The sequence below is a fragment of the Protomyctophum bolini genome (genome assembly GCF_963924005.1).
Source record: "Protomyctophum bolini genome assembly, chromosome: 12".
Taxonomy (NCBI): domain Eukaryota; kingdom Metazoa; phylum Chordata; class Actinopteri; order Myctophiformes; family Myctophidae; genus Protomyctophum; species Protomyctophum bolini.
The window spans coordinates 32,454,046-32,474,359 of record NC_137873.1 but is presented as its reverse complement, the minus strand read 5'-3'; the positions used below and the strand labels follow the sequence as shown (position 1 = coordinate 32,474,359).

The following is a 20,314-nucleotide window of genomic DNA, read 5'->3' as shown; positions in this document are numbered from 1 at the left end:
GAGTTGAGGGTGTTGAGGGAAGAAGGAGGGGGCCTAGTACACGCCAATGTGGATGTCTGGTCAACTATTAGTATTTTAATAGATTGATTGGCACATACTGTAGGACAGGTTGTCACCTTGGTGACCAGGCACAGGAGAAAGCGCTCTAGCACTGACTCGCAGACCTCTCAGATTACTGTCCAGCCCATTTTAGAATCCTGTGGTCAGCCATATACGTTATCTGGGCCTTTGAATATGGTGTCACATATCTGACATGAGATATGATTGATTTCTCTCACCAAAAATGCAAATGACTGAAGTGTGAAGGCACACTGGTAGGATGTAATAAATAAATAAAAATTCAAGCATGCATCCTAGTACTATTTTGCCGAATTTAGCATTCAGGGCTTCCTTTCACACACTCGCTGAAAAGTGTGAAAATTTGATTTTAACCCATTTTGGGGCGGGAACCCCTTTTGGTGTTTTAAGCATTATGTTATACTTTAGCGATTGAAAAATAGAAGATCTACAAGATCTTGTAGGTCTGCTATTTTTTTTTAATCATGAAAATGCGGCACAAATCTTTGAATATACTTTCAGAGTGAGCGTTTTAAACTCAAATCTTTGCTTCTGGGAGGTTCCTGGAACAACATATTTTCAGATGGGGGTCGGCGGCCAATTACATATAATTTCTTGGGTCCTTGACATGAAATATTGAGCACCACTGACATAGAAACAGTCAGGATTTAGAAGACATTTTTAAAATGTTGACGTCAGGCCTAAATGGGTTAAGAATCTAAGTATATAGAAATGTAAACAGCAACAATGACTTTGTATTGTATTGTTTTGCAAATAATCGATTGTATCAATACTTATTACTTAGTACTTGTGCGTTGTATTTAGCAATTTTAAGAAGAAAAATTAAAAAGGGGGGCTTACAGTGCTACAGTTAGGCAGCTCTGTGACAGAAGTTTGATACAATGGGGGAGTTCTGCGTTTGACATTTCTAAACAAACCCTGTTACACAAAATGTGATGCAGGTTGACAGCGTGTCAGTAAGTCATGTGATGGGGGAGCAGAACGATGAGACATGGTTGCTTAACAAAAAGCAGTTCAAAGTGGTGAGTGGATGTCACACAGAATGGCCGTTTATATCATTCATAAAGCAATGATGCAACAACCAATAACAGACACAAGGTGCTTTCCAAGACCGAAACTAAAACGTGTACAGTAAATGCTCTCAATGACGTGAAACCAGTGTGGCATCTTTGGTTAAAAAGACCCGTCCTCTTTTCTCAACTTAGAAAATCAAATTTACAGTTAGAGGTGCCTTGAAAAACGTTTGCAAAACCTCCCTTTCTTCCAAATAAAGTATTTTTTTGCCAATTAATTCCTCTCCGCACACATTTGCATGTTGTCACTGCTGTTGTATTCTACCAATTCACCAATCACCTGCCAGTGAGGAGCCCCCACCGGGAGGACGTTGCATAGCCTTCGTCCTACTCCTCTCGCCCAACACTCCCTGCTGACAGGTGCGTGGGTGGGCAGTTATTAGAGTTTGTTTGGTTGTATTTGTTGTTGTGAAAACCTGTGCAGCCTCTAACGGCACGGGGCAGGGTGTTAAGGTGTGGCAACGAGGACTAGGTTTTATAGCTACATTAATAAGTGATTAACCCCTGCACCGCTCTATAAGCCCACTAATAACACAGAGACTCTCTATCTCTCTCTCTCTCTCTCCCTCTGACTCTCTCTCCCTCTGTCTCTCTCTCTCTCTCCCTGTCTCTCTCTCTCCCTCTGTCTCTCTCTCTCCCTGTCTCTCTCTCTCTCCCTGTCTCTCCCTCTGTCTCTCTCTCTCCCCCTCTGTCTCTCTCTCTCCCTCTGACTCTCTCTCTCTCCCTGTATCTCTCTCCCTCTGTCTCTGTCTCTCTCTCTGTCTCTCTCTCTCTCCCTCTCTCTCCCCCTCTGTCTCTCTCTCTCTCATACACCCACACACGGATGCACGCACACTATGACAAGCATGAAAATACAACTGAATAAGAACCTAGCTTACATACTGTACAGTGTACACTGACCCAACACACACACACACACACACACACACACACAAATCTGCAAAAATGGGAATGGGAGATACATCAATGTATTTCTGGAATGCAAAGCATGCAGTGAACTTTAACATATTTTTGTGTGTGGGGGGGGGGGGGGGGGGGGGGGGAGAGAGATAGAGAGAGAGAGATGAGTTGAACTCACCAGAGCATGTTTGGGTGGTCTCCATGTCGTCAGGTGGAAGGAGGGTCAGGTTTGTGGGACCCTCATTCAACATGAAGACAGTCGACAGTAACAACAAAAGCTTTCTCGCCCACACACACACAGAGACACACGCATACATACACGCGTCTTCCCCCGACGGAATGACTCAACAGAGCGATGTGTCATCAACAATAAATCTCTGCTGATCCATTTACCTGACTGACTGACTGACTGACTGACTGTCTGCCTGTCTGTTAGTACACCTGACTCTGTTTGCTCTCTGCCACTTGACCCCGTCTGTCTGTCTGTCTGTCTGTCTGTCTCTCCTCGTTTCTACCTTGCACTGTCACTCCCTCTCATATCTCTCTCTCTCTCTCTCTCTCTCTCTCTCTCCTGCAATACAATCCACAGTAGCTCCAGTCTCTAGGCTCAGCCCTATATTAGACAATGTCACAGCACTGCTGATAGGGCCGACACACACACACACACACACACACACACACACACACACACACACGCACACACACAAAAAGATACATAGCGAAACAACTGATCTCTGACTCAACATCACTTGAGTGGTTAAACGCAAATTCACGTTTAGTTTCCACTTTCAGCTATTGTAGTCTATACGTGCCAGCCCATAGAGCCCCGTTGTGAACCCACTTTGACACATCACATGCTACTTAAAGCATGATGAAATATTGATTTTGACAATTGAAAGAATAAAAAAAACTGTGGGTGCATCCATGTGCACATCGCGTGCACGGCAGATTTATTTATTTTTACTCTGAAAAATGAAAAATAAATATTAAAAAGAAAAAAGTTTTTTTAATAACGTAACTTTAAGTCTTGGCACAGGTAGTGTATGCTGCTTAAAACGTAACATATGCAAGTTAGCATCCGGCAGTTTCTACATGCTGCGGACCCATACTCAACATTTATAACATTAAACGTTGGTGTACTCAACATGCCTGGGTTCACATTGGACTATTGAGCGGACAAAACCTATGCTCATGTAAACAACAATGTTATAGCTAAGCAGCCTGGTAAAATACATAATTAAATAATGCCAAAGAAAACTTCTTAAGATACATGCTAACTTTATTTATCTTGTATCAAGATCTACATAGATCCAGGGAAATTATTGTGTGCCCTACGGTTGAAGAGTTATAGGCCAAAACAATGCCGCTTGCTTGGTCTTCAGCAAACGTTTTTACGCATATCTTTGCTTCTGGGGGGTCCCTGGAACAAAATATTTTCAGATGGGGGTCCGTGGCCAAATCCAGATAATTCTGGGGGTCCTTGACATGAAACCTTTTGAGAACCACTGACATAGAAACACAGGTTTTCAGAAAACTGTCTAAGAAGACACTTGTAGAATTGACCTCCGGGTCTCAATGGGTTAAGTTTGGGAGATTCAAGGTATTGCTAAGCTTATTATGACCAATTCTAATGCAATACCAATGTTGGCCACGAGAAGGCAGCATTTGACAATAGACAAAACCCTTGTGGGATTTCTGCTGCAAGGCAGCAAAGGATTAGGCCGGGTGTCTGCACTTAGTGCACTCTGCAGGTAAATTCAATTTACATTTTTTTTACATCTAATTAAATGTAAGACCCAACCTTCAGGACATTACAGAGTTAGGGTACATGTTTTGACCACTTAGGCTTTTCTCAAGCCATTCATCATTTACCTTGTATTTACCCAGCTTGGATATTACAGAGAATGCAGATTGGTCCAGAGGCGTATCTACAATAAGGCGAGGGCAGGCGTCCGCCTGTCCAAATCCATTTCTGGCAAAAATCCATACAATGAGAAAAGACAAAAACAAGACCTAAGAACTATTAGTGGACAGCTGATTGGCCGTTGCGGTAGAGCGTGACCCTCAGTCACCCATTGGAATGTAAATGCAAGCCTTTGAGCCTTTGTATCCTACTCGTCTGGCAGGTATATCTCTTTGGTCCTTGTCCCATAGGAGCTACCAGTGGTGGAACAAGTACTCAAATGTTTTACTTATGTAAAAGTATCAATACTGCAATATAGGAACACTCCGTTACAAGTAAAAATCTACAACCAAAAATGTACCCAAAGTACCAAAAGTAGAAAGAGCCCATTGTGCAGAATGTCCCAAGTTATCGAATGTATAAAAAATGTATTTAAAATGCACCAGATATACAAGCTCACGATGCGTTGCATCGAGACACATTGTGAGCTTGTAGATATGGTGCATTTTTTTTATCCAAGGCGCTTTACATAGATTGTGCATCAATTCACCCATTCACATACACCGATGGCGGCAAGGCACCAACCAGCACATCAGGAGCAATTAGGCGTTCAGTGTCTTGCTCAAGGACACTTGGACACTAACTCTGGGGGAGCCGGGTTCGAACTGGCAACCTTGCTTCCCAGGTCGAACCATCCAGTGGTTAATGTACGGTATGTTGTAATAATAATCCAAATCTACAAAGTAACTAGTAACTAAAGTTTTCAAATAAATGTAGTGGAGTAAAAGTACAATATTTGCCTCTGGGTAGAAGTAAAAGTATTGGAAATTGGAATACTTCCAAACTTAAGTACAGTACTTACTATAGTTACTTTCCACCACTGAGAGCTACACGATATCTGGAGAGGGCATAGGATATCCCCACCAAGGCTGCAACAATTAACCAATTAATCGTGGGTGTTTTTCCGGAGTCCGGAGGGAAGCACGCACATCTATAAAAAAAGATCTTCAGGCGCTGAACAAAAAGATACATACAGGGAAAAGGTATCATAGGTATGATACCTGAAGAAGACCTGTTGTGGGTCGAAAGGTTGTTCATTCCAATAAACTATACTCTGGGAGCTGTAGAACAGTGTGCCTTCCTTTTTCGCAGTTTTTCTACTTAACCATAGTGTTTCCAGTGTTAAAATTAACTAAGCTAAAGAGGATAGAGCGGCAGCCATCTCTGCATCTCTCTTCCCTTACACATAGTTGCACACGGCATGCACAGTAGCGACTGCAAAGCAAAATATGACACACGATGGCGGCGCCCCATGCAGAAGAATCACATGGTATCCAAAAAACATCTAAAGTCTGAGTCCATTTTACCCTCAACATGTTAAAGAAAAGTATTAACTGCAGTGTTTGTAAGATGGAGCTTCAATTGTGCATCTATCTATTAATGCACCAAGTCTCTGTGTGCACGTGTGTACATACACGTGTACGTACGTCTGAAATCCACATAACCTGTTCGCCACACTGACTTCAAATTCGACACGTGCGTACCACAGTAACCACACCCCCACAGGGAGTGCAGCGCCCGCTGTCAAGTCCGTCGGATAGCCAGTTTAGAAATACTATTAACGTTGAGTGACTGCAGTTTCTTCCAGCCGTGAAATGTCCCTTTAATCCTCTAAATCGGCAAATTACAAAGTTGCTCACCCAGCACATACCATATCATCATTATCATCATCATAATTTTTCGACCGCGGTCGAGATCGTGGATTTCACAATATTACGCCAGACTTCCCAGTCCTTCATTGCCATCCACAGTTCCTGCTTACTGATGCCTGTGTCCCTAGCGATGACATCAGGGAACGACAGTTTTCTACCTCTGGTCTGCTTTGAGGCAGGACTCCAGAGAAGAAGGGAAGATATAACCTGCATTGTCAGCTCTGTAGCAGTGGCCGGCAAACTGTGTTCTTCTGGATCGGGCTGGTGAAAAATGGTTGCCGTATATTAGATTAGTCGATGGGTGGCTTTCCAAGACAGATTTTGCGCTCTCATTAGAAGGCGGGTGTAAGTGCCATCCAACCGTTTCTCTAGTTTGAAAGTGTCCATGTCTCGGAGCCATAGAGTAGAATCGGCTCAACGGTCGTCCTAAATACTTTTACTTAACATCTTACTTAACAAGATCTTTAACATCTTACTAAACTGGGATGACCAGATCTTATGCATGTCATTGCAGGCTGACCAGCGACTGACATAGAATACATTATTTTAATCTGATCTCAGGTCCGAATGAAAACTGTCAGGATGTAGAAGACATTTTTAGAATCTGATCTCAGGTCTTGGGTTAATATGCATTTGGCCGCAGACCCCCACCCCATCTGAAAATATTTTGTGTCACAGTCAGGGACCCAATACAAGATTGTGTGTTGTTAAGGTGCCTGGACTGCTAAGCCAGGCCTTAGTAGTTTGTATGTGTGTAATAATGTGTTTCTAGATATTTTAGTCATGACACTATGTTCATGACCAAAATTTGTCATGAAAATGTTGTCTCACGTCACTTCCTTCCTAGACTACATGTTGTCTCAGTAAGACAGCCCACATGGGGTGTCTGTCTCCCAAGCACACGGTAGGAATTCAACAAACCCTAGTCAAACACACAGACTTCATTCGTTTTCAAATGCAAATTTAAAATTGTGCTACTGTTATCTACTACAGTACAAATACTATTAGCATTGAGTGATTGCAGTTTCTTCCAGTGGTGAAATTGCCCTTTAATGAAATGCCACCCCCGTAATTTCCGCAAATATGATGTGAGAGAAAGATGGCCGCTGTGTGAATAATAGTCAATCTGGCGTGGCTCCCCAAGGTTTTGCTTGCCGTGTGTGAACAGTTCAACGATGCGAGGCTCGGAGAGTGTCTACACAGGGTTTGGCCAGTATCATGCGGGTTCCACAGTGCCACCCCCCCAAGACTGATAATATCAGTATATTAATATTATATATATATATGATATATCATATTATATGTCTTGGTAATTGTTCCACTGGTATTCCACTAGTTAGCTAATAATTGTGGGTCGCCGACACATTGTTATGGGGCCACTTGTTTTTGAATTATTATTTCAAAACATTTTAAAAAAAGCAAAACTTTTCATAAATTAAAAACTAAATTCAATTATTTATTTTTACCAGTAATTTCATTAAGAAATTTTAAAAAAAATCTGAGAAATCCCATAAATTAGAACAAATATTTAAGGAATCGTGAAAATAGCCGATCTACATGAAGCACGGCATGAGTGGGCAGTTAAGACCCATTCTGGGCGGGAACCCCTTTTGGTGTTAGCATTATGTAATGCTTTAGCCATTGAAAAATAGCAGATCTACAAGGTCATAGCGCGCCACCAAGTAGCGCGCTACGAGCTTGTAGGTCTGCTATTTTAGAAAAATCGAAGAACGACTGACATAGAAACATAGCTTTTTCAGAAAACTGTCTGGATGTAGAAGACATTTTTAGAATCTGATCTCAGGTCAGAATGGGTTTTAAGAGAGGTGGAAACACGTTGAAACCCGAGTTGAGAGGGTGTTTTGGAAAACGGCTGTACTGGTACAGTGCATCTTGCCATATCAGCATGTGTTCTACTACCCAAATGACATTGGCAACTAACTTCCCCCACCTTATCTGCAGTGAGTGGTCCCAACTAACGTAACAATCGCACACAGCAGTTAAAGAACTGATAAGAGTAAGACCGTTTCTGTTAAGCTACTGTACTGTTTTTGTCTTTCTTCACTGTGGTAGTGTGAAGGGAGACTTTACAGTCAATTTGCACTGAGGAAAGTCCAACATGGACTGAAAACGTACAGGATACTTGTACTTTTGCACTCTGTACAGCCCCCCAGTAACTATGAAATAGATTCTAGTTAAAGGACCACTTCACCACTTTTCAACCCATCTTCATATAATTGGTCCTCACTAATGTTGATGATAAAATACCAATTTTCTTGGGCAGTTCAGAAACCTGTTCATATCATCGTTAGGCAGATAAATATATATATATAAAGTCTCTTTAATGTTTATGTTGTACTATTACTACAAAAACAATCTAAAATAAATTGATTTAAGATCATTAAAGCTGGGCTGTTGCCTGAGTCCAATGCATTTTTGCCTACTTCCAGTCCAGGAACGCAGTTTGCGTAATCTGCTTGGATTCCCCATCGATGATGTCACTGGTGGACAGGTTTCTGAACTGCCCACAGGCTCTATTTTCATCCCTGCCGTTACCCACGACGCTACCCGCAAGTCGAAAAGTACGAGTATAGGAGCTTGCACTGTCCCTAAATGGTATTTTGGTCCAGCGTCACCCGCTATCCATTATGCCGACACCGGTATTTGCGCCTAGAGGTGTGGTCATGGGCGTGTTGGCACGCTTTCCCCAAAAATGTGTGTGTGGTCACACACATTTGGGAAGGCGTAGAGTGGAGTTTAATAGCACCTGTTCTGCCCCAATGCAATATTAGAGAGCAAACGAAGAACATTTGTATAAAAGTTTAAGACACCCCTTATGCCTTATTTCTAAACTTAATTGCCATTTTTAAGTGGTGCATGTATTTTGCGTGTCTTAAGTACCAGGTCTTATTCCCTAACTTGAGTAAACTAAAGACCTGGAGGCGTGATCAATGCCATTTGGCTATTCTGAGTGGCCAAAGAGCATTGATCACGCCTCCAGGTCTTTAGTTTACTCAAGTTAGGGAATAAGACCTGGTACTTAAGACACGCAAAATACAGCCCTATGTGTGTGTGTGTGTGTGGGTGGGTGGCTGGGTATGAGCACGAAAACAGCATGGTTGTTTTTCACCACCTGTGCGCACCCTAACACACACAAACACACACGCACATATTAACTGTATATATGGTGATTTTGGGTGTGCCAGTACAGTACAGAACAGTACAGTGGAGGGTACAGTAGAGGGACCCCCACACGGCAACTCTGTCATTTCTCAACCATTTCGGACGCGGGGTGGCTCGCCGGAATCGGGCCGGCGCCCTGGGTGCGTTCATGTGGGTCTGGAACTCCCCCCCGGGGACCCCTACACGGAGTTGCACCACTTACTTCACACGGGTGTGATTTTTTACAAATTTTTACCATTTTAAAGCCAATAGCCAATCTACATCGACACGTTGTGAGCTTGTAGATGAGCTATTTGAACTTTTTTCAAATGTTTTAAAATAGTAAGAAAATCACATCCGTGTGAAGTGAGGGTCTTATCATCATACATTATCTCATTCTGGCCAATCACAATTTGCGTCCTCACTTTTCTGCCCTATATATGCAAATAATAATAATAATAATATATTATAATTTGCTAATATGTCTTCCTGCTGTATTCCTGGCTTCTTCCTGAAAGCTGAAAGCCTTTGAGTCAAAAAGCCAAAATCAGCCAATCGTCTTATTATCATACAACAGCCACCGGCGTAGCTTAAGAGGTCCAAGTATTGCATTGCGCAATGTCTGACATCTCTCTACCAGCCACATACAACAGGTGTCCCCGGTGTCACAATCATTAGCTCAACCAATGGAACATCTCCACCCAATCACGCCGGCAAACCACAATTTGCGTCCTTTTCCGTGCTCCGTGTTTGTGTTTACACAAACCCGGAAAGCATGGGCATAGGAGGGGCCCTCAAAAATGGCAAATACGTTTATTGATAAGGGGTAAGGGGAGGCGCGAGAGATAGCTGTAATAGTTAAATGCAAATACTTCCACAGTTGCTGGAGCCTGGATTCCGCCCTGTAACATTCCAACAGGCTATAAATGCATTTCTGTGTCAACAGACGACTAAACATTATAAGTAACTACTACTGATTTACTGCCTGTTAATACTTGACGAAGAGAAGAGAAGAGAAGAGAAGAGAAGAGAAGAGAAGAGAAGAGAAGAGAAGAGAAGAGAAGAGAATGGTGTCCATAGATCAGAATTTTAATGAGCTACTCCTGTATAGAATCAGGTCAAACAGAGTGCAAATCAGAGCACAAAAGAACACCCAACATAAAATGCTTCCTGTCCTGAGGTGTGTGTGTGTGGTGTGTGTGTGTGTGTGTGTGTGTGTGTGTGTGTGTGTGTGTGTGTGTGTGTGTGTGTGTGTGTGTGTGTGGTAGTGGGGGCAGGAAGTGGTGTTGTCAGTGCTTCCCAAACTTTTTAGCCGTGACCCAAAAGAGAAATTAGACATTCCCCCAGGACCCAAAGTGAAAATAGCAGATCTACAAGCTCTGTAAGCTTGTAGATTTTTCTGACTGGGACCAGAAGGAAAACAACTAGCATAAACGCAACAGTTTTTACAAAATCTCATTGCTTATGTATCTTTCTTTGAGATTTACATTAGACAATTAAAAATCAGATATTTTCTCCCCGATTCCGATCTTTTGAAAATCATGTGATCGGGACAACCCTAATAATAATAATTAAAGAACTAAAAAGGTAGGGGGGAAAAAACTAAGGGACCCAAAAATATATATATCAGCGACCCACAAATGGGTCCTGACCCACTGCTTGGGAAACAGTGGTCTACATCATTGTCGTAGATCGGCAGAAACCAAAAGATCACTCATATTGTGTGACCTGCCGCCTCATATACCCATCAGCCACATGGACACGCAGATGAGCGCGGACCAAGACAACCAACCACAAATTATAGGCCTATAACTCATTACAGGCAGGATGTATTCACTGTCCTTACGCCTCAAATATCAACGTTGGATATTTGGCATTCTTCAGTGACTCAGTCTTCGACTAAAGAGGTCCTTTGCCAGCCAATCGACTTTAAGGCTTAATCAGGAGTTGTAGTCATGGGTAAGCTCAGCTGAGTGGTGAACATTGCTCTTGTCTCAATGTCTTAATGTATGTCATATTGTTCTGTTCTTTGTGCTGTGTCAAATGTGTTTGTCCATACATGGCTGCTGGGTCAAGACAAATTTCAATGTGAACTGACAATAAAGTACTACATCATATCAATCACTTTCTTTTTTTAAAGATGTATTTGTCATTAAGGCACACAAAAAAACTAAACAACGATGAATTACAGCATCCTGGTGGAAACCCCTCAAGTCTATCTCATTCATCCGCTTTTCAGGAACACAGGAAGCTGGCTTGTTTTCTCAAGTATTTTCTTTTCATACTCTAGTCTATACATTACACACTTTATCAATTTCCCTTTAAAAAATAATGACAAATAACCCTTTTGTCACCCCTGAGTAAATTATCGAATGTGATCCTGGGCTCTACGCACCCTCCGCCAACCTGGGGAGAGCAACGGACTTGAACTCATGTTTCCTTCATGCATGAGGAGTCCAAGTTGCTCCTTTACACCTGACAGGGGGAATTTCCCTGGTTGGACGTAGCACGTGGAAGGAACACGTTATTCCAACCAGTTCCTTTACCCTCCATCAGGCAGTTTAGAGACCAGGATTACTGCATGTTTTTTGTGAGTGTCAGGGTACCTACCCTAGGGGACACGGGGAGAACATGCAAACTCGACACAGAAAGGCCCTTTCACCAACCCCGCCTCGGGTATGGGCCTTGATGACACGGAGGAGAGAACACGCCACCAGCACCCCAGGACCTTCTAGCTGTGTGAGGCGACAGCACTACCGACTGTGCCACCGTGCCCCCTATAATAATTGTTTTTCTTAAACAAATCAATACATATTTTTAACCAGAGGCGTGCATTTTTAACTATGACAATACTCTAAGCAGCAGTAAGCTGACCCAGGTTGATATAAACACAACTTGTTTCTTGTATGTATGGTTGTATATGAGGGAGTTCAACAAACCAGGTGCAATTCGGAACTGGCACCTGTAAAAAGTTAAAGTCGTCTCCCCCCCCCATTTTTCCATAATGTACACGTTTCCCCCCCCTTTTTCAGCGGTGCCTCCGCTCCATTACACAGCTATGTGTGTCCCTATGTCTGTCCCGGTTTCCCTGTAGCAGTTTCTGTTTTGCCCCGTTCTTTTCTTTTGAACTGTACCCATTCTACAAACTGTGAAGTGAATACAATTATCAATCAATCAATCAATAACAATCAGCCATATAAGGCAGATAGAAACTCTCTCCAGAACTCACTAATGTGAGAAAAAGCGAAAGACAACAGACAGCACACTCAGTCCCTCCTCCCGAGTCACAACACAATAATTCAAGCGGTCATGCAAGTTGTAGCTGGTTGGAATGACACACATCGTTATGCTGCTATAACATGCCTCAGTCTGTCTGAAGCAATGATTCCTCTAAATGTTTGTATACTCATCAACCACCGTAATGATCCGTGTGTGTGTGTGTGTGTGTGTGTGTGTGTGTGTTTGTGTGTCTGTCTGTGTACATGCAAATTTGAGTTAATGGTCTCATCTCAAATTCCAAGTCCCTGGGTGCGTGGCGTGCGTGCACTAATATATCCAAGTGGAGCATGCAAACATGTCAACAAACAAAGAGGGGATATTTAATTCAGCAGGGATTCCTACCAGAGACAGGTGATGGCTCCTCCTCTTCCACGTCCCTGAAGACACTACCCAGACTGGCACGGTTGGCACTGGTGCCCGCTGCCCTCCCGGAGCTGCCGGCGGCCGCGCCATCTTCCACGGGCACCACAGTGAAGTTGGTGGGCATCTTGAAGTGTGTCTCTTTTCTCACAAGAGCCGCTATACGGCAAGTCACTGTTGACGAGCTCCCTGGAGACAAAATGTGACCAGCCCTGTCGAGCCCTCAGTTCCACAGGAAACAAGAGTGTCCAGAGACAGGGGTCCAGTCACATGGGGGGCCAGGCTCGGCCGCCTATGACCCGAGTGAGTGAGCACAGTGCTCGGACTCACTCTCGCAGCCACTTTGAAAACATGGGTAAATTACACATATTCAGTCCATTCAGTGTCTATCTGTGTGTGCACAAAAAAGGTGTGCTCCAAAGTTCTCTCTTAAGGCTCTAAACGTAGGTTGAACCGACTCCTCTCCTTCCACTCAAAAGGCAGTCCAAAGTCCAGGGTATATATTGTCCTTGCCTCACGTTCTCTCTCTCTCTGTCTCTTGTCTCATCGTGTCTCTCGCCCTATACTTTCTCCTACCTCTGGGCCCTGCTACAACTCTTGTTCCATGTGACCCTGTAACTACCATATAAGGACTAATGAGCTTCCCTAAAAAGGAGTGCTCTGGAACTCCTCCTACTCCTTCCTCTAAGACCGCCCTTCTCACTTTCACCTACCTTGTGTACAGTACCTAAATGCACAAAAGGTATAGGGAGCAAACCATGTTAAACTGCTGTGTACCTACGAAGGAACTCATCAAAGCCCTACCTTGGTTGAAACGGAAACGATAACCAAGATTTAAACACTACAATTAGACAAAAATACAAATAAAAAAAACTAAAAAAATGAACACTTTCCTTCCAGAGTCTCTTGTGCTGCTAGTTACACCTCCTCCTGACTGACATCAGCCTAGCAGTTTCCGTCTGTTCTTGTTCAGGTAAACAAAAGGGTGTTTCCTTTCCCACACTGCATTATGGGTAGTGTTGAGGTGTTCATAGCATGGGAAGGCATCACAGGACACAGTCACACACACACACACACACACACCCACACAGGGGAAAAAAATCTGTTAAGGACACATTGGATGTTAAAGACAAATGAGAACCACGTTTTACTGTAAAACTAAAGCACACACCCACATCCCCCTCAGTGCAGTATATGACATCAAAGGAAATACACACAACACCAGGGACATGACTGAGCCTTGAATTGACAATGGATGAAAACAATAGATATACAGTATGTATACATAAGTAATGGAAACAAACATTGACAACAATGACACTATAATTCTGTACAAAACTTTCTTCAACGTATTGAAATTAATTGAAAATCAGATCAAAATCAGAATGATATATTAAAATTAGTCGTAGTCTGCTTTAAAATAATCAAATTAAATCTAAACTGCTTTTTGTGTTACTTTGACTATTATATTGCCCTCAGACTATTCTATGACATATACGAAAGTAAAAGTCAGATTATAAAATATAGACCATATCTACGATATAGACTTGATCTCAAGGCTAGTGTATTAGTCTTATCTGATAGTGCAGTGCTCATGGTCCTGCGTGCAAATAGAAAGGGTACAGTAGCCTTGGACCAAGATTGATACACTTCTTTATCGATTCTAACAAGAGATAGACTACAAAATGTCATTAGACTCGATAAAAGACATCGGTCTTGGTCCAATTATTAATGCTACACTTAATAGCCAAGATCAATTCAGTAGCTCACGAACTCACTTACATTGCCCATGGATGGAATAAAAGAATAGTTTCACGTGATTTCATCATGCAATTCTTTCAAGTTAGCGACTTGCGAACTAGTTTAAAAGACAGAGTTCGGTAAAATTTGCTTTCAATGGGGCAAAACGGTGTCCTTGTTTTATTGTATATGAATACATACCGGACTTGAATGTCTGTTGGTCTTTTCAGTTCAAGCTCCTCTCCAAGACACACATGATCATTCACATGCTCCTCCATCCACAAACAAGTTGGAGAAGTCAAGTCAGTCCAAGCTTCAGTAATGATGCTGTGCTGCCATCTGGTGGACATATAACTGGTAGAGGAGAACACATTTCTTGATTTTCTTCCCAATCAAAACAGCCATAAATCACTCACTATAGTCTCCCTCCCTCTACATTTGAATCAAATGTAGTCCTACATAGGACCAAACAGGTGTTGCAAATAAATAAATTAGTTCTATGACAGTCACAGACTGTTCAACTTCAGACCATGGTTCAGACAAATTGAAACACCGGTTTGGCAGCATGGCAGGTTAACCGGAGTTTTCCAACTCTCATTCGTTTTACTTCACCTTTATTTAAATTGCATTGACTTGAGAGAGAGGATAGTTGTTTAGAGTTTACACTAGATGAAGTAGCTTAAGAGTAAACACCAAAGTACCGAAACAATGTAATTGACTAAACAATGTCCTGAAATATCATTTGTAGGCCTGCCCTAGGTATTCACATACTCACCTTTGTATCATTATCTTGGCAGGTGTAGAACTACATTTGAAACTCAACTGACAATGATTACATGGAACCAGCCTGTCGGTCTGTTTCTGTCCAGCTCGGAGTCAGACTCTTGGCTCACAGCTTTCAAATGCTTCTGCCATACATTCTACATGTAGCATTCAGTTCAGTTGTCTGGCTTGAGAAGTAGACCTACATGTATAGACTAGTCCACCTGTATTTCAGAAAGTTATTAGGATGCATAAGAACATTTACAGTAAGACAGTTATGAAACACATTTTAATTTTGGCAAGTCAGGATACATTTGAATAACTATTTGCATAGCACCTTTCATACATAAAAATGCAGCCCAAAGAGCTTCACATTAAAATGGCAAAAATACAAGAATGTCAGAATAAAAACTAAAGCAAAGTTGGCAAACGGAAACAGTTCTCGCTCTAGTGGGGACATATATCACGACTGGAGTTGACAAAAACAAAACATCCATAATGTCAACATGTGATAACAAAAGATTAATTTTATTAAATGTATATGTACAGCCCATTGCTGCATCAAAACAGGGAATCAGCCATGATGTTTCGATTTAATGCCTTAAATGTTTCAAAAATACAACAGGTACAACAGGTGTGCTTTAAATCACAAGTTAAAACTTCCCCTTATTGCACCAGAACCCCTTATAGACTCCAGTCCCAGGGTCGGTGGTGGGCCGAGACACCATGCCCGCTTCCCTCCCCCCACAAATAAAACAAAACTCAATCTGAGGGCACAGTGGATTCAGTTGGGTGTCTACAACTGCTTACATCACTGGATTATCACCACCAGCAGCAGCAAGAATGGGGGGGCAGGGGTTAAAATATTCTACAATTTAAATCAGGTCTTGAATGCATGCGTGCCAAGAGAATGTCTAGATGTACAGAATGTTTTTTGTTTTGTTGCCCAGTGAAACTGATTTTCTACATATACCTTTAGTTGGTTTATTTTTGGCTGGCCTTTTCTTTGTGTCTTTCGTGTACCGAATTGTTGAAACTTTTACCAGAGTCAATAGAGCACACCTGCTGCAATTACCAAATTCATCCACCTGGCTTACATGAAATAATTAACTAATGCAAGATCATCTGTACATCTTTTTTTTTTTAGGGGGGGGGGGGGTCCACATTCTAGCAGTATGAGCATTTTTATCTGGATCAAACCCAAAACTGATAATAGAAAATCAGAAGTTGACCCTTCTGCTATGGCTTGTGTTAACGTAATATAGCATCCTGGTCACATACTGGTGGACATCGGCTGAGCGCTTGCCTTGGGTGTCTTGCCTGGTGCATTCATTTGTGTGATCTGCTTCCAAACTTTGGATTTGTGTAAAATAAACATTTTCTTGCTATGCCCATTAAAAAAAAAGAAAAAAGTATAAAAAACATATTGTGGCTTCCAAAATGAAGGCAACCAAATGTCGTTTAAGCTGTTAAGATGTTAAAATCTTAATTAAATCTGTCAAATATTTGTTAAATAGGTTTTTCTGTCTCTCTCTCTCTCTCTTTTTGTTTACGTATGCACTATGCAGTACAAGTATGCAGTATCAGTGTTACGATACTATGATGGGTCAATTTCTACCACAGCTACTACTAGACATCCCTGAGAACCATATTTGAGCGGTTGTCAAAAGAAAAAAAAAAGTATACAATCCACCCCCCCCCCCCCCCCCCCCCCCCCCCCCCGCCAGGCAAGGGTTAAATTTTTGCTTCATGACATCCCTGGCTAATGCAAGATTGGAAGACCATCAACAGACAGGGTCTGTGTTGCCATGATGGCGCTGTAAGGAACAACTGCGGTCTCAGTCTATCACTGAGCTGATTAAACAGGACAATTCAAAGCTAGCTAATAAATGTGCTGTGTTGGGACCGTCATAAATGCTGTAAGGGGGAAAAAATAAAACTGCTCATTGAAAACATTGATCAGGTCATCTTTCTAGATTGCCCACATAAATCATTTGCCCAAGGACAGAAAATAGATCAGACTTTCCATGAAGGACTGACGATGAAAAGAAGCAGAATGCAAATCATATAGATCCATGTCCCTGTATAAATATGGTTGTTAACCTCTCTTCAGCCATTTGGTAAATTACAAATAATGCTCATTAAAATGCATAGTGAACGGAGAAGGCTTTATGCACTTTAAGACACAACCTTTGAAAATAACTGCCCTGTGGGAAATCTACTCCCTCGTCACTGGACATTATGGAGATTGGAGCTGGATGAACGTTGTTTTAGAAACAAAGTAGTAAGCATGCGTAATCGTGTAAATGTTAAAGCATAAACGAGAGATCCTGTTCATCTTCATGAGAGCTAATAATTAGGGGGGATCCATCCACCACACTGCAACGAGAGGGTGCAAAGAAATGCTGAGGATGAGGTCCGGAACAGGCTGCTAAATACTGATTTATATGGTTAGCTGCGTGCTGGTGTCACACACGGGAAATATCGGATCTACAAGCTCACAATGCATCGTCATGACCAAGTGAAGGCAGATGGGCTCATGAAGGCAACTTACCAGAAGAAGAGATCAGTAAGTTTATGGCTGTCAAAAGCACTTTGATGCTTCCGACGCTGTATAATGAACGTCCATGTATACTGGGACATTCTTAAAGAAAAAGACAGACAGCAACGATGCATACCGTTTGACAGTGATAAAGTCGCAGAGTGTGAAACTCGGGAGTCGCACACGTTAAAAACTTCCCAAACTACCAAACGAGCATATAAATATTCCCTCAACACGAGATGGCTCGTCACTCGGTGACTTTAGCTGCCTCAAAGTTGACCGCCAACTTTCTGTGCTTCCTTTTGGAGGCGGAGCTAGGGGTGTGGCCTGTTCCTGGGGTGTTCTGTCGCGGGGGAGGGGTTTGAGGATTCGTTGTCGCGGCGACGGGCTCAGAGGGACTGGGTTTGGACGGAAGGGGCTGATCGAAATTGCTGCTCTGTGGTTGGCCAAGCTGTTGACTCTGAGCGTGCGATTGGCCGGGGTGCTGGTTCTGGGTGTATTGGTGCGACTGGTTCCTGGCCACAGTGTGGGCAGCACTGTAGAACTCTCTGGTTTCCTGGGTCTTCTTGGCTGCCGACACCCTCTTCTTGGTCACCTTAAGTACAATTTTGAGGTATTCGCACTTTACTTGAGTATTACCAAATTCCAGTGCTTTTACTTCCACTCCACTACATCTCAGAGGCAAATATTGTACTTTTACTCGACTACATTTATTTGAAAACTTTATTTACTAGTTACTTTGAAGATTTGGAATACTTAAAGTAACCACATCATCCCTATAATTTAGGCCATTTGAAAATAGCCCATCTACAAGCTCACAATGCTTCGCATCGCCTCGCATTGTGATCTTGGAGATCTGCTACTTTCAAAAGATTTTTTTATACATTTGAAAACTTGAAATGAGACATTCTGCATAATGAGTACTTTCGGTACTTTAAGTACATTTTGATACCAAGACTTTTGTACTTTTACTGAAGTACATTTTGAATTCCGGAGTAGTTCTACGTTGCAGTATTGATACTTTTAATGAAGTAAAACAATTGGGCACTTTTCCCACTAAAGTTATCGCCAATGCAATTCTAGTGGGAAATCTAACTAAAATGTCCGTCTGCCCGTCCTTACCTGTAAGGGAACAAACTGGTTGTGTGAGCCAATGGGCAACGTCGGCGTCGGCGCTTGGGGGCGGGCAGCGCCAGGGAAGGTGCCCACCCCTCCTCCATAGTATGGCTGGCCCTGGTGGTGAGGGGGCAGCGCCATGCCCCACAGAGGGCCAGGGCCGTAACTCTGAGGAGGCAGCAACAGTCCTCCTGGGGGCACGACATGACATCAAAATAAGGGTAGGCAGTACCTGCAGTACTATTGGCCCATGTGAGAGTTTTATACATACCAACAGTCCTACAGTCACGAGTCCGACACCCTACCACAAACCCTAACCTAACCCTAACTCCATGCTGAAGCCATGGGTGATTTGTAACCGGCCACGGGTGATTTGTAACCGGCAGTGCATGTCGGGAGTGACGGTGTTGTCGGACTCATGAACTGTAGGACTGTTGGTATGTCTAACAAACGTATGCGCCCCGTTTTATACATGACAAACGCACCTGATTGGTTGAAGACGGGGGGCATCGGCCCCATGTGGGGTGGCCTTATCTGTCCCATGCCAGGGAAGAGAGGAGGAGGGAGGGAGAAGCCTGACCCCACCGAGTTCTACACACACACACACACACACACACACAGCAGGTTATGTGGTTAGAACCATCAAACAGTTGGACAGAATAGAGCAGTGGGAGGGAATCTCCACCACTAAATATGTACTGGAATATAATAATAATAATAATGCATACTATGTTACTGTCTGTCTCACACACACACACACACACACACACACACACACACACACACACACACGCAGTACCAGTCTTTGGAGGGCAAAGAGAGCAGCTTTCTCCTTGGCATCATTTTCTGATGGGCACTGTGGACCATGGACCATCAGACCACTGGACAGCTTAACCTGGCATATAACCAGTCCCTGTAGTAGAGAGAGGCAGGACAAGTCTTAAACTTGGGCTCATAACTTTCATTGGGGAGAGATAGTAACAAAGACCTTCCCTGAGAGAAATCCAGCACCCCATGTAAGCCATGAAGTGCTGGATATGCCTCGAAAACACTCTGGCTGCAAACAAGTTGCAATAATGAATGAATGCTGCATGCCTTGATAATGTGTTAGGGCAATAAATGAAACACCTGTGCACAAGGTTCAAAGTTGAACAAAAGGTGCCACCATCTCTGTTGAGTCCTTTTTTTAGTACATTTTCCACCACTGGCGTGTTTACCTGTCTGCCGTTGTGTAGGTAGGTGAAGTCGGGCGGGGCCATGCCCAGCCCTACACAGATGCGCGCCAGCTCCGACGACACACTGGGCATCATGGGGTTAACGGGGGGGTTCACAGGGGCCACCGCTTGCGGAGGAGGGGGCAACACCACCTGCTCGCCCTGCGGAGAGTTCATCTTTGCCGCTGCACAGAGGAAAACAAACAAAACATTTGTTTTGAGTACACAGAGAAATAGCAGCAGTATATTAGTCTTTAAAAGGGAAAGCAGTTCTATGCTACGGTAGTGGGGGGGGGGTCGGGGGGTCGGGGGAATATCGCTGGTTTAAATCAAGGACCATGCGCCTAAACTTCAGAAATACTGGCAGGATATCCACTACACCTTGGAGACCATTCTGTGTTTTAAGATACCTCAGACTTGTTCCTTTTTATAAAGATCCTCTTAGCAACAAGTAAGAAAGCGATCACACGACG

General features: G+C 43.0%; 2 protein-coding genes across 5 annotated transcripts in view; both read right to left on the bottom strand.

The window, feature by feature from the left end:
• LOC308325834 (solute carrier family 12 member 7-like) overlaps positions 1 to 13,409 on the bottom strand; it is a 44,925-nt gene extending 31,516 nt beyond the window's left edge. For both annotated transcript variants that reach the window (XM_080778539.1, XM_080778540.1), the window contains exon 1: positions 12,450 to 13,409. In XM_080778539.1, the coding sequence (XP_080634665.1) occupies positions 12,450 to 12,594 (145 nt within the window). In that variant the 5' untranslated portion in view covers positions 12,595 to 13,409. The remainder of the gene's footprint in view (positions 1 to 12,449) is intronic.
• A 3,286-nt stretch (positions 13,410 to 16,695) lies between these two features.
• xrn1 (5'-3' exoribonuclease 1) overlaps positions 16,696 to 20,314 on the bottom strand; it is a 40,019-nt gene continuing 36,400 nt past the window's right edge. For all 3 annotated transcript variants that reach the window (XM_080777545.1, XM_080777547.1, XM_080777546.1), the window contains exons 37-41: positions 19,845 to 20,026; positions 19,427 to 19,540; positions 19,113 to 19,218; positions 18,634 to 18,818; positions 16,696 to 18,106 (exon numbers count right to left, since the gene is read on the bottom strand). In XM_080777545.1, the coding sequence (XP_080633671.1) occupies positions 17,759 to 18,106; positions 18,634 to 18,818; positions 19,113 to 19,218; positions 19,427 to 19,540; positions 19,845 to 20,026 (935 nt within the window). In that variant the 3' untranslated portion in view covers positions 16,696 to 17,758. The remainder of the gene's footprint in view (positions 18,107 to 18,633; positions 18,819 to 19,112; positions 19,219 to 19,426; positions 19,541 to 19,844; positions 20,027 to 20,314) is intronic.